This window comes from Melitaea cinxia, chromosome 17 (genome assembly GCF_905220565.1).
Source record: "Melitaea cinxia chromosome 17, ilMelCinx1.1, whole genome shotgun sequence".
Classification (NCBI taxonomy): domain Eukaryota; kingdom Metazoa; phylum Arthropoda; class Insecta; order Lepidoptera; family Nymphalidae; genus Melitaea; species Melitaea cinxia.
Window position 1 is genome coordinate 733,486 of NC_059410.1, and position 25,777 is coordinate 759,262.

A 25,777-nucleotide genomic window follows, 5' to 3' on the forward strand; every position below is an offset into this window, starting at 1 on the left:
TATAAATAATTAAATATAAAGCAGCGACCAATCACGCGCGGCCGTATTTGCCTGACGTTTTACTGTCTGATGATGTCGTGTTGTTGTTATCTCGACGATGTTATTTTGATAATTTTGTATTCGTAAACTGTTCAATGTTCTCAAACTCGCGGAGTGATCGGGGGTCCGGTGTTATATTTACGCGTTAGTTGTCTAGTTGAGAACTTTCAAGATGCCTGTGACTCTCGTAGATAGGTTGCCCTTGCCGAACCTCAAGGTTTACTCGGCGGGAAGTGTATTATTGTTGTCGGTAGCTATGTATTATGCTGTGAATGTGACGAGTGATCCGAACTGGAAGGCGAACACGACGCTGCAGATACAGGAGACGGCCTCGAACAGCGTGGAGGGCGAAGCGGTAAAAATGGTGCAACCAGCGGTTACGGCACCCGCGGAGCTTCCGATCAACGGAACGAAGAATATTAGCGATCAGTTTCTAGAAGTGATGACCTTTATGATGCAGGAGCCATTGTGTATGTGGGTGAGTCCTTAAAGTGTTCAAATTACACACTTAAATAATTAGTTTCCTTGAAAACTGTTTATCTAAAGTAATAAACGATAATAAAAGTTGTATGACTGAGCTTGAATAGCCTTTAACTATTATGACAAAAATAACAGGAAAAACTTTTTATTGAAACTTGGTGTACATTCATAAAAAAACTAAACTCTTAACAATTTCTTATTAAGGCTAGTTCATTACTAACTTAATAATTGAGTTTACAATAAAAAAGTGTTTTCTTTCATTATTAAGTGTTAATAAATAATATATTTTTCAATTATAGTTTGTTACTTAATTATGCCTGTTTATTAGGAACAACAAGAAAAATCAAAACATAAATGAAAAATGAAAATCATAATATTATTATAATATTTTTATTTTCATGTTTTTTAATTGAATTTTAATTATTATTTTTTTAATTGTTATTTTAATTAACACAAAATTGTTAATTAACTGATATTTGATACTTATGAATTTATTAGTTAAACCTCTAAAATTGACACCTATATACCATATTCTGGCAAAGTAAATAAATAAATAAAAAATGTGCACTTAGAACAGTATTACTATAAACAAAAAACAAAAAATAAATTGTCTATGAATAAACAAATATTGTGTAATATTTGTTTTGATATGACATTAGCAGGAGATACATCAATAATATGCATTTTATTGCAGTTTGTATGGGAATGTGTACATTTTGTTACATATACATAAAGTTAACTATAAAAAAAAATAGTACAAGCAGGTGTTTAAAAAAGTAATATAAAGATTATTACAGTGATTAAAATCAAGCAACAAAATAGTTACAATATAAAGTAATCACTTTTATTACTATACATAATTATAACACTAAGTAACAGTTAAAAAATAATAATTAACAAAAGTAAAAAAAAAGGAAAATCATGCAGTTAAAATCTCTGTCTCATTATGTATACAAACATTTGATGCTTTGTAAAAGAGATGTCCAATCTATAAAAAATTTGTGCTGAATTACTCATATTAAATTGTTTCATGAAATATTAAATGAAAATAATATCTTAGTTTTTGTTAAAATGTACTCTTCTCTCTCAATATGGTTGTTGAATTTTAATGCATTTTTGTACCTTTTTACTTGTTTACTTCAATGAATTGTATGAACCTTGTTATGTTAAGGTGTTCAGTTTCCATTAGTTACCGAGAATAATAATAATAAATTTCGTATTTTACAAAGCTACTAACTAGTTTCTGTGACAATTAAACTAAAACATTGTCAAATTACAATAATAAACATGAAGCGAAATATAAAAATGACTGGCTTTTTGTTTGTGCCTTTGCCGTGTAGATTGTATGATTTGGGCTGTTCCGTTTTGTCAACGTGACAATCTAACATTCACTTGTTGACAGAATTTTTTCAATTCAACAAACATTAAATAACACAAAAACACAAATCTCACCTCTTTGTAATATTTATATTTTCTTAATATTGATTGTAGGACTAGTAAGGTCTGTTACTCATACACAAGCCAAGAAATTTTCTTTGCATTGACTATTAAAAACTGGTTTTATTTACTTGTTATATAATGTTGGCAAAAAAAAAAAAACTTGTTTTTCGTTATCTTGAATATTTACTGCATATTTCTCATTTTTAAATTTAAGTACTTATTTTTAAATTATAATATTCAATTATAAAACTATTTATTTTGCTATTAAACTATTTAATTTAAAAAAAGGAGGTTTTTAAGTTTAACTGTATTTTTTTTAACATTGCATTCAAAATTGATTTATTTGTGAGTTAAACAAAATGTTTTTTTTTTTTTTTTTTGAGCGTAAAAATATGTCCAAGGAAATCTTTTAGAAATATCTTTTGATTTAAAATTATGTATTTTTAATTTTATGTTCAGTTTATTGTAAATATTATTCATGTAAGCGAATGATGAATATACATACCTAATTAAATTAAATCACTCATGGGCTAAATATTACTCATTCAAATTTATTATTGGTGAAGTGGGTTTCCTAAAAAATTGCTGTATGCAAATGCTTCTACTTTCAATCGTTTTTTTACCTAATTTAACGATAATGAAATCGCATTTAAATGGTTTTTTGAACTATAGTCCTAATAACGAAAAACCTGGTTACATTCGAGTTTCCATTTCAAAGTATTGTGAAATTGTTATGTACCTAATAATTTAATACAACTCTTTACTGATATACCTAAATGTTATGAGTAATCGAGCGTGTTTAAAATGTTAATTTTCTGTACAAAATGTTAATGTTATGTATTAAAACAAAACTGATGAGTTTATATATTCACCCAATATAAACTATGTTAGGTGGCTTTTTTTAACCAGCCCCTGAAATGAAATGACTCTCAATTTTACCGTTTTTTTTTTTTTTTTTTTTTTGTGCATTATCATACCATTACAAATTCATGATTTTTCTCTTATTCGAAATCAGATGTATGCCAATTGGACCCTTTTAAATTTGAGCCATATCTTGATTTGTACTTTTTGAGTTATATATAGTTTTGTTACTTATCTTTTGCTTGTTCAGTGTTAGTTGAAGTCGGAATTTTAACTTTGATCATATTTTCGGTCGAAACCAAAATTCTTTCACAAACACAGCAAAGACGAAAGCACACTAGAGACGAAAATAGGCTGATTAATTATAAGACTTAAACCAGATTATTTTTTGACCGAAATTGACTGAAACCGTTACTGGAACCGAAATTTTAGTCAGTCCTTATTCTATTCCATTCGGCCCTCAGTAGAATTTAATCGTATGTCAGGGTTCGACATGACATGACATACACAGCAAATATTGAATCGACGACTGCTGTACCAATTCGGATTTTCGAGAGTTTTCCTCGATTTCTCTGGGATCCCATCATTAGATCCTGGTTTCCTTATCATGGTACCAAACTAGGGATATCTACTTTCCAACACAAAAGAATTATCAAAATCGGTACATCCAGTAGAAAGTTATGCGGTATAATACAACGTAGATCGACGAAAAAAGCGTCAAGTAAAACCGCATTATTAGATATAACTCGAAAAGTAGTTGTTAGATCTCAAATAAATTTAAATGGGATCAAATGACACACACCACCTTTCGATTAAAAAAAATTGTCGAAATCGGTCCACCCAGTTAAAAGTCTGAAGTAACATACATAAAAAATATATATATATACAGTCGAATTGAGAACCTCCTCCTTTTTTGGAAGTCGGTTAATAAAAATATCAGTTTCGTTATTATTTTTATTTTATTTTAAATTATTTTCTCAATAAAATCATTATCAATGTTGTATGTATTATATTTTGTAATGTGGAGTTACAAACATTTTGGACCCATCCCTACCCTTGTCACACAATGTCACATTTCGTAGATGTAGCTGAAGGTGTAACGTAATTTATCGGCGGCCCCTAAGATCCCTGTACTCGTAACTTATTCAACAAAATATCGGGTGATGTTTTGATATCATTAGGGATTTACCCAAATTGACAGAAAAATAAATAATGTGAGTCAGAACAAATTATATTTTAATTAATGTAAATATAATATATTACATAAAAGACATTTATAGCTGCGGCACAAAGTTTGTTGCGTTAGCCTGTGGTCGAATTAATCTTAACAACCGTTGGTTGACCAAATAAATAAATTACCGAGTTTCTTTGCAAAGTAAGTTTCGTTATTATTAAGAGTGTATGCTACCTCAAATTGATTATTTTCCACTCGGCAGGATGTACATATCTTCCAAACTGCTGAATATTTAAGTTTGAAATTTATGTATGGTAAAGTTCAGGACATAAACTATCTTCCATATGTTTCGAAAACACGATTCCATAAAATTGTCTCGATACAAAAAAATCGCAAAATTACCTCTAATTTTGTATTAAAACCTTAATATCTCAGTAAATATAGAAGTTATGGACTTGAGATTAAGCATGGTAATTAAAATAAGTATGAAGAACATTTCATATGTTGCGTTTTTAAAAAAATAACTATTGGTAATGTTTGTGGGGAGAAAATACATATAATTCGCGCGATGAACAACCAAGCGCTCTCAATTCTCATGTGTTTTTAGTATGGGTGAAATCTAAAGTCGAGCTGAGGTAGTGTAGCTTAATATAAAATGTATTATTAATTACGACGTGGTATCCACCCTACTTGTATTTTTAATAAAAACTCTTTGCTTAGTACCTAGTTACCTACGTAATCAGGTGTAAGATAGAGCCTTTTGTTTTTGCCTTGAAAAATTTTAAGTGTGTAATTTGCAAATTGTTTTTCATTTAAATATTTCGTTCGTTGCGTAAACGTTCTTTTACATAAAAATTATTTTCATGCATCACGGTATTTGAACAAATTTAAATATATAATTTTTATGAAAAATTATTTACCAATGTTAGATTATTGTATTGCTTTTTTTCTTCCCATATTTTTATCAATGTCACATAGATAAAAAAGATATTAGCTAAAAGGTGATAGAGTTCGAACTTATTAAAACGGTCTTACTTGCTAATACATAGCTTGTACATACGTCAGCTGGCTGCTTGAACATAAAAAAAAATATATTTTCAATAATAATAATAATATGCAGTGGTCTGGGTGTTTGTGCAGTCCTTGTGTTGAGTCTCCCCGCCGTGCCTCGGAGAGCACGTTAGGTCCCAGTTGTTATCATGTGCTCCTGATAGCGATGTTTACTTATATTAGGGAATATATCTGCCAACCCGCATTGGAGCAGCGCATAACTCGAGAATGGCTCGACCAATTCGGCTAATTTATTTTTTTTATATGTTTCATAAGACCCGCGGAAGGTTTTAAAACAACAAAAAAAAAAAAAAAACAAATAACCAATTGATTTTTTTTTTAATTTGAGTCATTCAAAAGTTGTTAAATGTTTCCAGACACCTGACATAGGAGGTAATCCTACTGGTGGGGGGCAATTGAGTGTGAGGTGTTAATTTAACTTACATACTTAGTTTTATAAATTGAATGATTATAATTAGTAATTTACTATGCATATATTAAAAATCTATAAATTTTTCGTTCAATTCTGTTTTTAACAAATATTAGAATATCTTATGTCTGTATAAAATTTAAGCTAAAAATAAATAATGAAAACAAATAATACTTACATTAGATGGTTCATTCTTTCTAGTGTTATATTTACTTGTAGTTCCTACATTTTTAGGAAAAGATATAACTAAGTTTTGAGATTTTTTTGTGAGAACATTTTTGGTATTTTGTTTATGATTCGTATCATCACTTGTCCCTTTCAATGCCGACCATTCCTCTCGGAGGCGTAATCTTTCAGCGATAGCTGAGCGTCTCTGAAACGTTTGATAATTTACAAATAAAATAACTGTAAAAATGGTGTTAATCTAATGTAGATTATACATACATATCTTTTTATGTCAAAAAAAAAGCGGTCATTAGTGACAAACTAAAGTAATTTATTTTAACATGGCAACAAAGATAATGTTTTGGCTTATTTATTTGATTATTATAATACAATAAGTTACAAAGGTCTTGTTTGACTTCTGATAAATCATATCAGAAACTTAAGTGTCGGATAAGCTTTGTCAAAAACCGTTGAAACAAGCCCGTAATATTGTGCAATAAGCACAACACTAATTAATAGATAATCTTAACTATCATTTGATGAGGACATTACCTTGTGATTACCGGCCAGGGTTAATATCTTGTGAAAGGTATGGACAATAATGTTGAAATGTTTATCTCAGTTAATTTAATAAATTATATAATTTTCTAATGTTCACGCGAATTTCACTCATTTTTAATTATAAACCAACATTTTCGGACGTCCCGTGATCATGGTTGCTGTAAAGTATCTGAAATATCGGGCGTCTTCAAAAACTAAATAAACCGCGATAAAACCCGAAAAATTTGTTTCATTATAAATTTTATAATTAATTATAAAATTCTGTATTATAATAAAATACGTGGGAAATACTTCCGCACTGCCATTACCTACATTGCTGAAGCCGTATCAAAGCGTTTGAAATCCCCAGACGTTTACGTAGAATTCTGCCGACTTTAAATTGAACGAATTCCGTAAGAAAAGGATGGCGCTTACCAATTACTGGTTAAGAATTTGGTCCAAAATAAAGAATTTTTTATTATTATTATGAAAAAATAAATAAAATTATTTGACCAACACATTGATAAGTAAAAATTATTCCAATAAAAACCCTTCCAATTCCAATAAAGAGTTTTATTATCAAGCTTAAGATAAAAAATATAAAAAATATGAGTACAAGCAGTCTATAAATTAGACGATAACTTTTTCGACTTTGTACCAAAATAAATGACTCATCGTATCTTTGATATCGATCTGGAAGTAATGGTGTATTTGTAGATACTTGACAATTTTTTCGTCTACCTACGTTGTATTATTTGTCGATATAATCGAAGTAGGTTTTTTTGATTGCAAGAAAACATAATTATTATAAATTTTTAAAAACGGTTAATGATTTTTTTTATGAGCGAGTTTGTTGACTGTTATCGTAACTTCCAGTCGTAGTTCGATCGGTTCTAGAATCGAACAACGTGTGAACGATTATTAACTGCTCGCTAATATTTTAAATAATATACACAAATAGCTGACCAACCGAACTTCGTCTCACTGTATTTTTTTCATAAATATATCGGTTTTTTTTTCTATTTCCTTGTTTTGAAAATAATGAACAGAAAAAAAAGATTTATCGTCTGTTGTCATACTATAGATAAAAATCGCCTTTTGCATGTAAAAATTATATGATACCTACTTATCAATTAAATAAAGAGAGGTTAAATGTGTCGGTTATACCAGTATAATTATTGTATTGTATTATTAAATTAGTCCTGGGAACAATACGAGTATACCCACGACTTTTGTAATAAGGTGAAAACGTGTAACTTTTTTCTTTGCAAAAATAATTCTAAGTTTATTAATATTTTGGGAACTACTACTCTTCCCTCTTGATTAAAAATAATTTTGTTCTTTTATCGAGCAATGTACTAGCTGCGTCTAGCGGCTTCACTCGCATAATTTTCATCTCGTCGGACTGTCGGGATAAATGTTTTGTTCTGGATCTAACTACCTACGAGTACGTACATAGTTCAATTTCAATCAGTTCAGAAGTTTTTGCGTATAATTGTGTTTGCTCGTAAAAGAAAAAAGAAGACTTCAATTACATCGACAAGTAATACAATGCAGGTAGACGAAAAAATAGTCAAGTAAATACGCATTATTAGATATAACTCGAAAAGTACTTGTTAGATCTCAATTATATTTAAATGGGAAAAAATGAAACGCACCACCTTTCGATTTAAAAAAGTAATCGTGGAAATCGGTCTACTTAGTCAAAAGTTCAGAGTTAACATACTTATATAAAGAATTTATAGATATAATTTAGAGATATTAGTAAATGTTTAGAATTTCCTAATGTGTGGGTAACACAAAAATAAAAAAAAATCGTGCAAATTAAAATAGCACGGTGTCGTCTCCTGTTAAAGATTTTCATTGTAATGTGAAACTTTGAATAGTTACGGGTTAATGTAAAGAACTCACTATAGACGGCGCCACGGTCGCTTAGACCGAAATCATCATATCAGAAATTTCGATCTAGCGGATACATCGTTCCACAGCTTAATTGGCTAGAGCACCGACGGGAACGGTCGATTTTTGATATATTAGAAAATGTTTATATATAAAGAAATAAAAACAGTCAAATTTTTATTCTCCTTTTTGGAAGTCGGTTAGGACATATCCATTATTCTTATCCATTATTCTATAGTTTATCCATACACCCATCCTCACAAATTTTCACATTTATAGTGTTTGGACAAGATTACAAGAATATATCTTTGTTTTCATATTTTTATGAGTAATAAGGCCTTTACTTTGTACCGTTAATTTTATTCATTTTTTACTTCTTTGTAACTAACACGTTGTTAAGTGCTTCACTAATGAACAGTAATAACAATATATGATCAAAATATATTCGAAAAATAAAACATAATTATTAATAATACTAGCTTTACACCGCGGTTGCACACGGGTTAATTTGAAAAAAAAAATAGCCTATACTCTACGTCAGTAAATAGGGTATCCAACACAAATATAATTTTTCAATTCGAACCACAAATAAATATAATTTAAAGATGTATAATATTATTATTAATATTGAAACTGGTACAGCCCTGTAACGGTGTCAATCAATATATACCCTAAAACGAACCAATTAGATCCAATATCAATATTATTAGTACCTAATTGATGTTCTAAATTCATCTTGATCTCGATTAAAGGAACACATTCGTGAACTTGTCGAGATGAGTCCCGAGACTTACGCAGTGGAGCGCCGTGACTGATTAAGCTGCCAGGGCTGCTGATATGGCGTGGCTTAGTTTTGGTCGGGGGTTAAACATCAGACGAGCGTAATTATCGTTTATCCGTTCGTTTATTTAGAAATTTTACTATATGTTCATTACTATTATAAAAGTATTTGTTATTTGTTAAGTTAAGAATTTGTTTTGTTGTTTCTAAGCGTGGGGTTTTTGATATATTAAATGTAACAATTATTCTACTTGCAACTATCTATGTGCGGAGAGTTATAAAAAGCTATGAAAATATCGTAAAATGCACCCCACGTTTTTTAATCTGAAATGAATTATTCTCTTAATAACTGAAATTTTATTATAATTTTATTTTGAAGTAATTAATTATGATTGATTGTTCGATCTTCTACTACTGTAATATAAACTCTTTGTAATTAAAAATTATTTTCTCCTTTTTAGTTCAATTAGCTATAAAAGCGTGGTTTTTTTTTAGTTTTTTTTTTAACTATAATATTTTTTTAATGGAAAGGTGGCGCATGTCACGTAGTCCCATTTAAATTTAATTGAGATCTGACGGGTACGTTTTGAGTTATTTCGTAGTAGGTTAATTCGTATTGACTTGACTAATTATTCGTCTACCTACGTTGTATTACTGGCCGATGTAATTGAAGTCGGTTTTTTTTTCGTTTGCAAATTGTAGTATTAGTAAAAGATATACCTGTACTTCAAGTTTACTTACAAAAATAATATAAAAATTGATTAGAGTATTTTTATTAATTTACATCTTTGTATCGAGTCAATTGCAAAAGGTTAACGAGATCGGATTGTAAATATTATTTATGACGCTTATAAACAATGTAATTTTTAAGATAAAAACTGTACACAACGCTTGACGAGAAAATGTGTTTTAACAAGTGAATAAAACCTTTATTATTATTTTGTAGGTTATAGTGTAGTTGTTAAATATTCTCGAACTGTTGTAATACGTAAATATAAAGAAGTTTCCAACATCATAAGCGTCGAGAAACGCATAAACGTGTTGATGTTTCAATTTTTGGTCTTCACTTGACATTGACCTTTTCATGATTACGATTAATATTTTATATGAAGGGTTCCGATATATGAACATAATAATAATAAAAAAATAAATCCATTATACTCAACGGCAACGAATAGGTACAAACGCTAACGGCAGGATCATCATGACAGATAACTGTATGGTCTATACGTACGTTTGTCATGATCAGGTATATACATTGAGCTTTGTTCCTTCTCCTACATGGGGAAAGAGCCCTATTCCAGCAGTGGGATCTTACATACGATAACATTACGAGGTAACATACCCGCCAGCTAGCGGAATAGCCACAGTTGCTAATACCACTTTTCCAACGCATCATATATAAATTAAAATCTAAGTTTCTTTATCAAAGTCAAAACAAGGTCACGGTATAATTAATTAAAAAAAAATCTTGAAGGTTATTTTCTCGCAGTTAACACTTTACCCGCAGTGAAAGCCTTGAGAACCATAATCTCCACGTTGTAATTATTCTTTGTTATACGAAGCCTTTTTACCTGCGGCTGCATACCTTTTTGTTGCAGATGATTAAAAAAGTAGTTTTTTTTTTTTTAATATTAAAACAAATATTTCGCACTCAACGGCCCTAACTAGGGTATGTGTACACGGAGACGGGGCGATGCCGTTTTGGGTACCATAAACGCCCAGTCCACGAGATGTTTTTTTATAATCTTCATTTTTTTATAAGGGGTTTGTTCACGGGTTGACCACATGTCACCCTCATTTTTACACACTAAATCTTACACACGACGCTTATTTGTACAGTTTTATACAATTTTTTTGCTTCTTCGCTAAGAGGAAAAGCAAGGATAGTATTATTAACCCCCTATGTTACTACGTATTACATCGTGTTCAGTATAAAAAATCTCTAACCACGCCACGAGAAATATTTATAATGCCCTATATAAATATTTTGGCATGTACGGTAATCAAAGTCGTGACCGCACCAAGTCTCAAATAAGTTACTAACTGCCGCAAATATTTTTTACAAAAAGGTTTGAAATATAAAAACAAATACCTATTCCGTAATCACAGACGGTGTTGTAGCTTCGTTAATATTTAACCTTAAACTAAAAAAAAACGACGAAAAACACAACAACAAAACAAAAAAAAAACAACTAAAAAAGGACGAAGTAAAATAAAAATCTTGAAAATATTTATGAAACGATGTACATGACCTCTACACTCTAATTGATCCAAGCAACGTGCGAGGCAGTAGTTAGTCATGTTACTGTAGGAAGGCTAAACGAGCGCGTCTCGTCAATATTATTTCTTTGATCTTCGGGGTTGTCGACCTTCGTCAGAGTCAGCGGAGGCCGATGTTGTATAATTTTGTATATATGTAATAAGTATTTAGTTGCACTGACCTCAAAAATCGTACTAATAACAGTGTAGCGTTATTAATTTATTTTTATTTTTAAAAAAACAAACAGCGTTTGTAACAGAATTGTGTTTGCTCGTAAATGAAAAAATCCGATTTCAATTATAACGACCAGTAATACAACGTAGGTAGACGAAAAATAGTCAAGGAAATACGCATTGTCAATGTCAAATGGGACCACATGACAAGCATTAGCTTTCGATTTCGAAAAAGAATCATCGAAACATGAAAAGAAATACATTCGAATCGACAACCTTCTCATTTTTTGAAAATCGGTTAAAATGGTATAATTTTTTAACTTTTACGGTCACTCTATGAACGCTTTTGGAACTACGTGACTTACCGCGACTGATATTTGGATACGTGAACATGGCGCCTGCAACTTTACTGGAAATATCAGGAGATTCACAATAAGAGCCGCAGTTAGTTCCTCAGAATCAATGTTCATCTTTCCTTGTGGGTAGATGGACTATACCTCGGAGAGCACGTTGAGCTATAGGTCCCGGTTGTTAACGTGTAGACCTGATAGCACTCGTATGGAATATATCCGCCAACCTGGAGACCAACATGGAGATAGAGGCCCTTGCCCGGTAGTGAGATGTTACAGGCTGAATCATGATTGTCGATCATGTAAGCTTGTACAAGACGCGCAGGTACAATAACTAGAGCTGGCACACACACATTCACATTGTGCTTGTGTATTATTTGTCCAAGATAATAGCTTATGTGAGTGATCGTTCGATATGAAGTCAGAAGTCACTTATTCCTAAAATGTAGTTGTTTTTAATATGACGCAAATAGTGATATAAGTTGATAATACTTTGTTTTGGTTGTTATTACGAAAATATAGTGATATTGTTTTGGGTCTGACTGTTGACGGAAGGAAAACTTCTTTACGCTCGCTTGACTTGGGGAGTAAGCTGGTGTATGCGTGATGAGAGTATTACGAAGTGTGATCGGGCGAGGCTAACGGAAGTTGAGAGGGAGATATAAATTAGTAAATCTAATCATCATTTCATGTCAACTGTGTACTGTGTGGCTACGGTACTAAAGAATATAGCCACCTCCTCTCTTCCCGTGAGTGTCGTAAGAGGCGACTAAGGGATAACACAGTTCCGCTACCACTACCGTATTTTGCATGCAATTAACTGGGTAGAAAAGGTTATTTTTAACCGTGTGTGACGCACTCCGGCCCGTTGGACCGACGATCTTCGTAAGATTTCCGCTGGTGGCTGGATAAGGCTAAACTGAGGATTCAGCAGCAATTTCCTGCTCAAAATATGGAGCAGCCCGACTGGGGTAGTACCTCGACCTTACAGAAGATCACAGCAAAATAATACTGTTTTCAAGCAGTATTGTGTTCCTGTTGGTGAGTAAGGTGACCAAAGCTCCTGGGGGGATTGGGTCGGCAACGCGCTTGCGATGCTTCTGGTGTTGCAGGCGTCTATAAGCTACGGTAATCGCTTACCATCCGGTTAGCCGTACGCTTGTTTGCCGACTTAGTGACATAAAAAAATAAAATAAGGATTGCGTAAAACCGGAATGTTTGGCGCAAACTTGGAGAAGTCTATGTCTCGCTGTGGACTGCAATAGACTGAACTGGCTGACTTATATCGACCCTTGATCCCTCGTCGAGCTCGTTGGCACAGTCTGGCCTGCGTAAATCTTTACAAATAATTTACGAAAAAGATGAACAACTCGGATTAGGTAATATAAAAACGGTGTATAAGGAAAGTGTGTTTTCGAAGTACAACGTTCGAGCCTTGTCTTAAAATAAGTCTAACCTTTCCTTCAATCACTTCACCAACTTCTGACCTTTAACAACAGTCGATTGTTATCAACACGAGCTTATTTATATCGACACTATCATTAAAACGCAATAAAACATAACGCATAATAAATTCATTTAGCGAATAAAGAAGATTTTTTGCAATAGTCGATAGTTCGCATCTTTGTAATTATATTTTTAATAAGTATTAAAGAAAATATTAACGAGGAGCAAGAAAATTTTAAGTACATTTTACAATATTATATTAATCTGTGTTTTGTTCAAAGTCCAAGAGAGTGAAGTTATATAATTACAGGTTAATGTGCCAGCCTTGAATTTCAGTTCGATAATGGTAATTCATGGAACAGCGACCAGGAGGTTATTGCTCCTTCCTTGTGACTCAAACTTTTATCAAAGCCTACATATTGCCTTAGCACTAAATCTATCAGAGACGTTTAATGACCTCTTTTTTCTGTGTTATGATGCTGCTGAAGTATCTATGTATAACATACAAAAAGTTTTGCAATTTAGTGTAAAAGAGCGTGTTTAGGTCTTCTGATGACTGGTGACGAGCAGGCGCACTGATCGCGAGTACTCTGGTTGTTGCACTAGTGACAGAGGGTTTGATTCCCGTCGGTGATGTATGATTAGGATATGCGGATGATTATTGGGGTCTGAATGTTTTTTGTTAATGAGTTGTGTGTGTTTCTGGACCTGATGATCAAGTGTAGTTCGATGATTAGAAGAAACTTTCTACTCATGAAATGTAATATTAAAATAGATGTAAAACTCAATCGTTGTTTTGGTTTATCTTTCTTATTAGATAACGCAAGATTAAGTAATAGCAATTTAATAAAAAGGAAAGTAAATACATGAAATAGAAATAAAAATTTCAAGACGATTCGGCGAGGCGAAGAGATGTCCAGCGAAAGTGAAATGCAAACTTGTTCCGACTTGTGCAATAAAATTATCTTCTTTTTAAAATATTAGCTCGTGTTTGTCTTTTGGTCTGCGATATTTCGCTCATTAATGAGACATTGACAAATTATTAACAGAAAAAAAGTTTTTGTATTCCCAATCTGAAGCGCAGACAGATTTTAATGCCTATAAATTTATGTATTTATAATTAATATGTACTGATCTTTACTTTAAAGACTTCTATAATACTTTTCTTTGAAATAACCGAAAACGAAAAACTGAATAGTGTTTAAATTTTGTGCGTTTCCTTAACTAGAATCGAACTGATACTGGCTGATATATTCAAATCAGGACCAACGAACCCTTGTAAATCTGCTTTTGACGATATAAAATATGGTTTTACAAAGTTCGACGGGTCAGCGAGTCGGTTATATGTTACTTCGGACGTCAGTACAAGTAATGTTGGAACGCGATAGTGTTATCTTCGTGTTTATTTTTTTTTCTTCTATTTTTGTCTGCATTGTAATTTTTGTATTATTATTTACTGACATCGGATGTAAGATTGATTTGTTATACTGACATTTTATGTGAAGTTTCGCGTCGCCCACCGTACCTAGTACTAAGGGTGTGAGTACTTCGAGGTACTTCCCCAGTATGTTTGCTTCAGATTTTAAGCAGAATATTTTGCTGCTGTGCCCTACTTTACTTAATTACAGTTACTCTTTAACTAATAACCACAAAAGGAGGTTCGCAATTCGATTATATATATTTTTTATGTAAGTTACCTTAGAACTTTTGACTGAATGGACCGATTTCGGGTTTTTTTTTTTAATCGGAGGGTAGGGCGTGTCATTTCGTCCCATTTAATTTTAATTGAGATCTAACAAGTACTTTTAGAGTTATATGTAATAATGCGTATTTACTTGACTACTTATTCGTCGACTTAGGTACGTTGTATTACTTGTCGATGTAAAGTTATACATCTCTATACACATAAAGGGTGTGTACAAGGCGTGTATACAAGTAATAAAAACAATATTTTTTTCATTGTATTTGCGAGAGTGCATATTGTAGAGTTCTTTGATATCGGTTTATAAAACAACAATTATTTAATTAGTTGTCATTATTAATGACAATGCGGTCACCGTGAAACTTTGCACTGATAAGCGCAAAAACCCTCGGTGTTAACGAACTGTAAAAATGTTAAAATACGTTTAATCATTTTCGTATCAGTCACTTTGGTTTTCTGTATTCTAATTGGCGTATTGCACTTGAATTTACGCTGCAATCTCCCAGTCTCACTTTCGTTATTATTAAAAAATATTTGTTAAAAGATTATTTCATACTACCGTAGTAATGAATAAAATTATAGGTAGTCTGATGGCAAGCGATTGTCTTAGTCTATGAAAGCCTGAAACACCAGAAGCCATCACAAACACGTTTCCGACCCTTTTTTTAACTTGGGCAAAATTCATCGTGGATAAATTTCGGCGCAGGGGCACCGGAGAACTGATGCCAACTCCTACTGGCTAAAAACCACCACGTTGTGAGCAGTCATCCGTCTAGGTGGGGCAAGATGGGGTCGCGCTAGCATTCGCCAACTCGCCCCGGACACTTTACCGACCCTACCCCAACTATAACATACCACAGCACATCCATAGAAACCCTGGTTCTCTTATTCACTGCAAGAACACAATACTATTCAAAAGCATCATTATGTATTTGTAATCTTCTGTAAGTTAGAGTTACTCCTCCCGTCAGGTTGCTCCAGATTTTGAGCAGGATATTTCTGCTGTGTACCTTAATACTTGGGCAACACACATGAGTTCACACATTTTTGGCGCGAACTTGTGGAGGCCTATGTCCAGCAGTGGACTGCAATAGGCTGGAATGGTGATATTGATGACCTTAATACTTAGTAGAGTACTCAGTGTAAAAATATCGACGTAAAATACTTCAATAACGGTATTTCACTCGTCATAGACAACACCAGCAAAGATAATATATATGCGCAAGATCTTACGTAATTTAAATCTCTCTAAAAATAATATTATGTATCTTGGAGTCACGGTTTATGAAAGTACTATTACTTACCGGTTACAGAAATGTGATAAAAATTATTATTTAAGGTTAAATACTGTTATATGTCGTAAATAAGTATTATTTATTTATACTTTATTGTACACAACTACATGATACACATTAAACTTAGTTGTAAGATAGGGACATGGGTGGACTAATGGCAATTTTGCCAATTCTCCCAGACAATCCAAAACATTACTGTAGTCTATTCGTTTTAAGAAAATAATGAGTCATTGTTGACAATTATTTACCATCTTTAAATCGACCGGTTGATGTAAGATAGTACTTCGACCTTACAGAAGTCCACAGCTAAATAATACTGCTTTCAAACTGCTTCCTGTTGGTGAGTAATGTGACCAGAGCTCCTGGGCGGATCGACGGTAGGATCGGCAATGCGGTTGTGATGCTTCTGGGGTTGCAGATGACCATCAAGTGAGCCATAAGCTTATTTGCCGACCTAGTTGTACAAAAAAATAATAAGTCAGGCGCGCTATAATTTACTACGAATTCATTGGTGCGTGGTTGAGCCAAGTGTCAGCGTTGACGTATAGTACTTGTAAATGCTAAAGTGGATAAATTAATGCTTCTTACCCAGTCGCAGATAGAATTATAGTCTGGAATGACACCAGAATATATTTTATCGCGAAAAGTAGTTCAGTTGTCGTAGAATAGATTTATTTTTAATTTTCACTGAAATGGTATCGGTATGTTTTCTGCATATTAGTAATAGAGGTTCTAGCTGTGTGGTCGAATTTGATATTAAATAGTAAACAAAAAAAATGAACGGCAAATTGAAATATAACCAAAGGTACCGTTATAGTGTAGTGTATTAAGGTTAGCCGTTAGCTATACAGATAATTTTTTTAACGGCGTCGGCAAATTTGGTCGAGTCTTAAGAAAGTTCGAACCAAGTCTCGGTGCCGAAACATGAGTTTCCTTTTAACTGTAAATACAAATGTTATGTCATTGTAGACTTTGTAATATAACGGTGTTAAGTATGACTAATTTTTTGAGTGTGTAAATTATCTGACGTCGCTCTTGTGTAGTGGTGCGTGTGCCGTGTACGTGAAAATACCACGATTCTGGGTTCGATTCCTACTTGGAATGGATATTTGTATTTTATATGCAAATATTTCTTTCCGGTCTGGGTGTCTGTCCTCGTGGATCTCCCCACAGTGCATTGAAGAGCATCTTAAGATTTCGGTGGTTGTTATCATAAACACCTGATAACAATCGTTACTCATAGTATGGAATGTATCTGCCAACCCGCAGTTAAGCTACCAATAATCAAAAAAATATACAACTACCTTCATTTTTGTTTTTAATAGCAAAATCTTTTAGTTAGAAAGAATTTAACGAAATTATAATGTTACATATATTAAGCCTCAGAAAGCGCGAAAGAAATGTTTTACGAGACGTAATCTTTGAAGCATTCGAACCACAGCTGTGAAACAACTGACAATGATGGTTTTTATTCGAGCACCGAGTGTGCGTAAGTGATTATTTATTCCAATGTATTATGGACTCTGAAATAATTAAGAACAGTTGCTTATGAAGGATTGTTAGAATTTTTACAACATCGTAGCAATGACGTCATTTAAATATTATACAAAAAAACTTTGAGGACGGATAGATGTATGAGTTGAATGGATAATACTGGAAGTACCTAAGACTCTATATCAGTAAACATAGATTTTGGGGGGATGTGAAGAACAGGAAGGCCATAGGTTACATAACATACCTCTACCATAGCCCACCGGCCAAAGAAACATTTTGTAATACACAATGTAGGAATATAAGTCTTATTCTTAATTTTGGATAGAGTATATTATTCTATAACAAATATAAGCCAATAAACATAAAAAATAAATATTCTTTAGTGAAAGAGAAAGCTAGTCCGCTACCGCTTATATTATAGATCGTTCAACTCATCTAGCGTATCTATGTGTGCGTGTACTTGTAAATACACAGTTTTATTTTATTTTTTGACAGTGACGCGACAGCCGTCGTTCGAAACACATGTATTGTTAATAAAAAGAATTTAAATAATTGTCTTTACCCAACATTTACTGATATGCGTGTACAGTTAATATAAACTGTATTTTGTATTTATTATTATCGAAATATTTCTAGTACTATTATCAAAATAATAAATTATGATGCAAAAAAATATATACCCAAGTTATAGTATTTAACACGTAAATATTTATAAAGATTTGTGAATAATTGAGTTTTTAAGTTAAAATTAACTTGACTGCGATGAAATTATACCTTGTTTTATCGAGCAGTTGAAATAGAATATTTTTGTCACGAAAATTAAATTGGATCGGATAAATTTGATTGGAGTTTTATTATTCATTTTACTAATAACTGGGTCATGAAACAACGTTATCTAATTATGTGTTTGTGTACTCAGGGTCGCTTCCGGTTCGAAATTTTAAATTCGACCTCCATCTTATCGTTATTCATTAATTAGGTTATAAATAATCAATATTAAACGGTACGAATTATTTCGTACGCAATGGTATTTATGTGGTAGTATTTTCTTACGAGTATGTACTATTTAGTTATATATCTACTTAAAATATACAATAATTATTAATATAAATTATTGATGACAATAAATATATATGAATATACTTAAATGTAACTAATTATTTATCTGTTATGGTCCGTCTGACGGTAAGTGGTCACCGTAGCGGTGTAGCCTATAGACGCTCCAGGAGCATTGCAAGCTTATTATTCACTCTATCTACAACCCTTCCAAGGAGCTCTGGCTGCCTTATTTACAACAGAAACACAACTACTTGAGAACGGTATTATTTTAGGTGTGAACTTTTGTGTGTAAGTTTGAGGTACTTCCCCGCTTGTAGCTTCTTCGTATAGGGTAAAACCGGGATAGATGCCTCACTTTTTGAAATAGCCACCTAATTTTAAAGATATGATTTTTATACGAATAATTTTTATTAATGTAGCTAGCTCAATCCTTTATGTTGAATTGTGACTATTTTTTTTCAACCTAGCCAATGCAGATTAAGCAGAAATTAGCTTTTCGTGAACCCTTTTTTTGAGGATAGATGCCTACCTATATGGATAGTTGCCTCACCATGAAAATAGTGAGTAGGATAGATGCCCTTTAAACCGTGTAAACGAAAAACCAAATGTTAGTTTAGGCTACTCCTAAAACATCGATTGTCTCCAAGAAACATGGGCCATAGCAATGAAAAAAATTTTGTGTTTTTTTATATCTTTTCATTGTTATAATTAGAATATAATTTTTATATCACACAGATTATACTATATATATATAAATTTAATAAAATTTTACAAGCATTTATTCAACAAAAGTATAAATTCTTAATCGTTGGTCTAAAATATTCATATAAAGTGTCAACATGCACATTGCACAATCATACTTTCTCATCGAAAGCTGACTGTAGGTTTTGTATAGTCCAAGAACATACTCGAGCTCGCATTTCTTCCTTTCTTTTATATTTTCGTGGCACAGTTGTGCTAGAATCAGTAAAACATCCCAACATAAATATACCTAAATACATAAAAAATATAGCAGACACAAAAAAAATTAAACATATAAACTTACTCTGTATATGGTGAATGAAGGGATAGATGCACCAAGGGCACCTATACCTCTAAAATTCAGGGCAACTATCCTTTGTGATTGGGAGAGATGCCCACGTATTTTTTAAATAAATTATAAACAAAATAGCATCTATTTACAACTATATGCAGACTCAATGACCCAGTATATAGACGTGATAAAAAATATAATGGAATTTATTACTATTTATAAAATTATACAACCTTTAAATACTAACCTTTAAAACTTTGACGTGTTTTTAAATTTCGCCACGGAGAAAATTACACACACGATCCAAACACGTCCTTGCCACACGAATATCTGTGGATATCCGAGGTACGGGGTGACTTCGACTCCTACTTATGCGATTAATTTTTATTTGTGAGTTCGGGATGTTAGGTTTTTAGAACATGAGGCATCTATCCCACTGCGGCATCTCTCCCGGTTTTACCATATCTATTGTATAATTAAGGTTATTAAAAACGAATGTAATTTTAATTTGTAAAATGAACACTCAAAACTGTTTTTAAGCCAATTAAAAAATGTAATTATTGATATTGATTTGATTGTTGTTTTGTTACGTGTTCCAATTAAAACTTTGGTCACCGCAGTACGAGAATGGACGTCATATCTGAGTCCCTAATAATAATTGTCCAATTTAGGTGATAATTTATAATTAGCTAAAGGCGATCAAGAAGTAATAAATCACCGCCGAGTGCGGTTGTTACCGCGCACGTGCCCGGTGAGGTTGCCATCACGTGCGCTATCAGCACCTCGTGCCAGTTAATGTATTTATTATCTGTAGGAAAATAACAAACGCATTTGTGTATAAATGAGTTTTTATATACCATTATTTTTTTTATAGTCCCTGGTACTTCGTAAGTAATAGTAGCTTCGAAAAATGTTCTGAATCCCTTATCATTTGCAATTGTCTTTCATTCTATCTATGATGACCCTGCTGTCCTGTAAATGTGGAATGTTTATTTATGCTTGATTTAAGTTATTTTTGTCTTTTCTTACGTAATTATATGAAGCTAATTTAAATTACGCTGTAAATTTATCTTTTTATCGTTCTAATACAGTGTATTTATACAAAGACGGCTTCGCCCGCGTTGAAATTAGTGTGTCACAAAGTTTTCCCGGCAAACTTCCAGTGAAGCTCTCATCAAAATCGGCTTAGCCGTTCCGTAAACCTGCCTCTTGCTATTGGTGAAACCGCATGAAAATCCGTTCAGTAGATTTTGAGCGAATCGATCACATACACTTTTGGGGACTTTGTTTTATAATACACTAACTGTTTTCCGCGACTACGTCCGCGTGGTTTAAAGATATGCATTACTTTTAAGATGTTTAACGCAAATTATTTTTTTATTTCAGTCACTTGAAATGCTTATCAAACTGAGTAACTTTTTAAAATGCACAATTTAGTATAATTTAATAGTTATTTTTATAAAACCTCTCTATACACCACATTCTTAGTTTTATTTTCAGGCTGTGTATGTTTCATACAAACTATCAACCCCAATTAAACCCCCTTAGCGGTGGAATATAGTAAAATCCGTTCTTAGCGGACGTCTGCTAACTATAATCTACCTCCCTGCCAAATTTTATCTTTGTCAAACCTGGATGGATTTTGAGTTCTCGCGATGAGTGAGTTAGTGACCTTTCTCTTTTATATATATAGATTACGATGCATTATTTAGACACCTTCTCACCATCTAAAGAGCGAACATTCTAAATTTCAACTCTCTTACTTCAAAAACAAAGGACTTTCATACAAACTTTTAACCCCCGTTTTACCCCTGTAGGGGTCGAATTTCGTAAAACTCGTTCTTAGCAAATGTCTACGCCCTATAAGGAGCCTATCTGCCAAATTTCAAATTTGTAGGTGTTATAGTTCCGGAGATTTCGTGATGAGGGAGTCAACTTATCATCCCCCGTTTAACCCCAAAAGGGAGTTGCTGTCTAAAGATACATTATTTGGACACCTTCTCACCATCTAAAGAGCTTACATTTTAAATTTCAAGTCTCTTACTTCAAAAACATAGGACTTTCATACAAACTTTCAACCCCCGTTTTACCCCCTTAGGGGTCGATTTTCGTAAAATCCGTTCTTAGCGGATGCCTACGTCCTATAAGGAGCCTACTTGCCAAATTTCAAGTTTGTAGGTGTTATAGTTTCGGAGATTTCGTGATGAGTGAGTGACCTTTCGCTTTTATATATATTATTATAGATTATAGATAGATTACTGGCAATGTTTAAAAATATGTGTTATTGTATTTTAAATGTTTGTGTTGTTCAAGTTTAGTGAATCATAAAATACCTACTATTACTACAGTCGTCAAAATTCTCTTGAGATTGTTATCTCGAGCGCACCGTTTAATTTTTCTTCGTGTATACTCTGTTCTACGTAACGTGGGCGAAATCATCCGTGCTATTTTGGCACAACACAAAGCTATTAATCCATTTTCGAAAGTTTCAATTCTTTGAGAGTTTAATTTTCCAAGTGATATCAATACATATCGCACGAGTATTCGAATGTGCTCAAGAAGTTGAGCCAAGTTTGAGAGTTGGCGCGCTCCCAGCTGCAACGGTGTCGCGGGAGACATCCTTGACATTTGTCCCTGCGGTTCGGTGTCTCCGCATTCTATATCTATATTAGGTATCTCGTGAGCTTCGATGATGAATGGGCGCAGTGGTTAGTGCAACTGGATGATAGAGATCTAGCAGATATTTCTATAGGTCTTATAGATGTATGTCTTGATCTGGGCGTTTGTGCTTGTCTCGTTTATGTCTCCCGGCACAAGATTCTGACCATATAAGAATCTGACGACTATGGAACCTTTAGCACTGTATTGCTCCATACTGATATTGTTTAAGAGCTAATTATCAGCCATACTGTTTTAAAATAGATTATGATTGAGATGCGAGTCAGCTCAAGTCAGTCAGAATTACTTGTACGAGTATAATAAATTAATAATCAACTAAATTAATAAGGGTTAACACATTTCCTTTTTACTTTGGTTTCAGGCACTTTATGTCTAAATTAATGTTAAAAATGTAAAAATATTTTTTTAACCATTTTGTGGTACCAAAAAATCTTAAGAAAGCATTTGCTTTTGAAGATATTTCACTGATACAGAATTGTTTGCTAATGCGTATCTCATTTTTTTTTGTATATTCATTCACAATATTTATCTTCACAACGGCTTAAGATCAAATCTTAATAGTAATTAGGAAGGTACTGTAAAAACCCGGAACTTTTGGACATCGTGTTACAATCAACCAAGTATTGAATTCGTTGTGAGTGTTGTGACATCATAATTAATTATTTATTTTTAAGTAATTATAGATATAAACGTTTATGTATGAAAACGTTTCACACCTACCTAATTAATTAAACATTTATATTAATAAAATTAGGTCTGACGTTTGTTCCATTATTTTTTTTATATATAATTTGTGAGTCAATCGTGTTTTTAAATAAATAAATAAACTATTTTTAACCGACTTCCAAAAAAGGAGGAGGTTCTCAATTCGACTGTATTTTTTTTTTTTTTTTTTTTTTTTTTTTATGTATGTTACATCAGAACTTTTGCCCGTGTGGACCGATTTCGACAAATTTTGTTTTAATCGAAAGGTTTTGTGTGCCAATTGGTCCCATTTAAATTTATTTGAGATCTAACAACTACTTTTCGAGTTATATCTAATAATGCGTTTTTACTTGACGCTTTTTTCGTCGACCTACGTTGTATTATACCGCATAACTTTCTACTGGATGTACCGATTTTGATAATTCTTTTTTTGTTGGAAAGAGGATATCCCTAGTTTGGTACCATGATAACGAAACTAGGATCTGATGATGGGATCCCAGAGAAATCGAGGGAAACTCTCGAAAATCCGCAATAACTTTCTACTGGATGTACCGATTTTGATAATTCTTTTTTTGTTGGAAAGGGGATATCTGTAGTTTGATACCATGATAAGGAAACCAGGATCTGATGATGGGATCCCAGAGAAATCGAGGGAAACTCTTGAAAATCCGCTATAACTTTTTACTGGGTGTACCGATTTTAATAATTTTTAATTTAATCGAAAGCTGATGTTTGTCATGTGGTCACATATAAATTTTATTGAGATCTGATAACTACTTTTTGAGTAATCTTTGATGACGCGTAGTTACTTGACTATTTTGTCGTCGATCTACGTTGTATTACTCGTCGATGTAATTGAAGTCGGTTTCTTTTTCGTTTGCGAGCAAACACAATTATTTAATTTGCAAACAATATATATAATTAGATTCCTAATGTATTTTTTATGTATGTCAGGAGGCACTAATTTTATGTAATACTCTCGTTAGTGTGTGAACATTAGGTTGGAATAGATAAGTAATATACATACACAGTCCTCTGTTCCTGAGGTAGGTTTTTTATGTCTGTATTTTAGGTAAGAACTGTCACAACTGGTGAAATAGGCCCTAAATACAATACTGTGTGTTTCTTTAGAAAGCTATAACGTGTCGAATATCATGTATGTGTATCTGAATAGTGAATAGATACGTCGTGGACAATGTGTATTTTTAAAGTAATGTTTACCATCACAGCGCAGTATCGTCCGGACGCGCGCCAAGTAGACGATTTATACTCGAACAACAATATCGTGACGTGGTCGGTTGAATCATATTCTATATACATTCTATATACAGAGAATGATTGTCTGTATGGTTATCGGCACGGATATTGAATGCTGACCTTAAACTTCACTTCAATATTTTGTAATTAATGAGCACTAAATGATTTTATATTTTGTTGATTAAAGTAAAACTATCTTTTCTTTTTTTCGTGACGAGAGTGTTACGAAAAGTGTTGTTGGGCGAGGCGAACGGAACCTGAGAGGGAGATGGAGGTAGAAAGAGAGAGAGAGTTGCGTTTCGTATATTACTGTAGGACCTAAAGAAGTTTTACTTCAGTCGTGTGATCTAAAGCACACTCGTTTTTTTTTATGGTCTCATTTTGCGACCTCTGTACGATGCGCAAAGCGATCTTATCCCACCTGTGCCAATGTCAATATGTGTGAGATTTATAAGAAACGAATTATCTAGTTCTTTATGATTAGTAATAGATACTTAAAACATTTTATTTCAAATTTTATCAGTGGGTGTGTTGGTTCTGGCATCGCGGAAGTTCTGCTACATTAAATTGTATTTTATCACATATATGATCCCGAACATCTAACTTAAAATACGGTAATAAGTGTATAACTTGCCCGTTGGCGCAGTTTGTAGTGACCGTGCTTTCTGCTCCGAGGGTTGTGGGTTCGATTTCCACCCCGAGGCTGGGAGTAATATATATTTATTATATATGAAGTATTTATATGTATGTTTATCGAAAAAAAAATATGTAGCTATACCAGTCGGCTGTTACCTATAACACAAGTATTAAGTTAGTAGTAAGTCAGTTACTTTAGTAACAGACGACCGTGTGTTGTGTAGATATTTATCAAGTGTTATATCAATACACCGTCTAGAAGTGTAGTTATTACTCTATAGAGAATGTTAATGAAATCGTAGGTAAAACCGCGGTGCACGTCTAGTCGTAAACAAGTAAACATGTTTACAAAACTGTTGTGTATAATTTTTAAAAGCTGAATATTATTCGGTTGGTCATACATACCTACATATAAATGTCGTATAAATATGTACACATTTACATATATTATATGCGTTTAATTATATCAAGGCTACGCGAAATAGTATATCTTCTGTATGAATAAAAGTGAATCGAGAAAGTGTATGTAGTACGCACATAAATTTCGAACGACCACTAAGTTCAATTCTTCTTGTTTTTAACCGACTTAAAAAAAGGGGGAGGTTACTCAATTCGACCGTATGTATATATATATATATATATATATTGTGAATTGTGATTGAGCAAATCTTGTGTGTGTCTGGATTTTCCTAACAACACTAGTGTTTGTTCGCTTATTTATATTTATATTATTAGGGTTGAAGTCTGATTCAGTGTGTTTTTTTTATTATTATATGTAATATAAAAAGTCTTCGATGGAAAGTGTATCGGTTACGGTGTAAAGGTTC

The 25,777-nt window shown here is 32.7% G+C and overlaps 1 protein-coding gene and 1 long non-coding RNA gene across 2 annotated transcripts in view; one reads left to right on the plus strand and one right to left on the minus strand.

Annotated features, from left to right (window-relative positions):
* The first annotated feature begins 39 nt into the window (after positions 1-39).
* LOC123661773 (E3 ubiquitin-protein ligase AMFR-like) overlaps positions 40-25,777 on the plus strand; it is a 74,364-nt gene continuing 48,626 nt past the window's right edge. The window contains exon 1 of the mRNA XM_045596712.1: positions 40-517. Coding sequence (XP_045452668.1) covers positions 212-517 — 306 coding nt within the window. The 5' untranslated portion in view covers positions 40-211. The remainder of the gene's footprint in view (positions 518-25,777) is intronic.
* LOC123661752 lies at positions 20,504-22,394 on the minus strand. The gene is made up of 2 exons (XR_006744396.1): positions 22,011-22,394; positions 20,504-20,645 (listed from the first exon to the last, which is right to left on the minus strand). It is a non-coding gene; the product is annotated as an uncharacterized LOC123661752 (long non-coding RNA).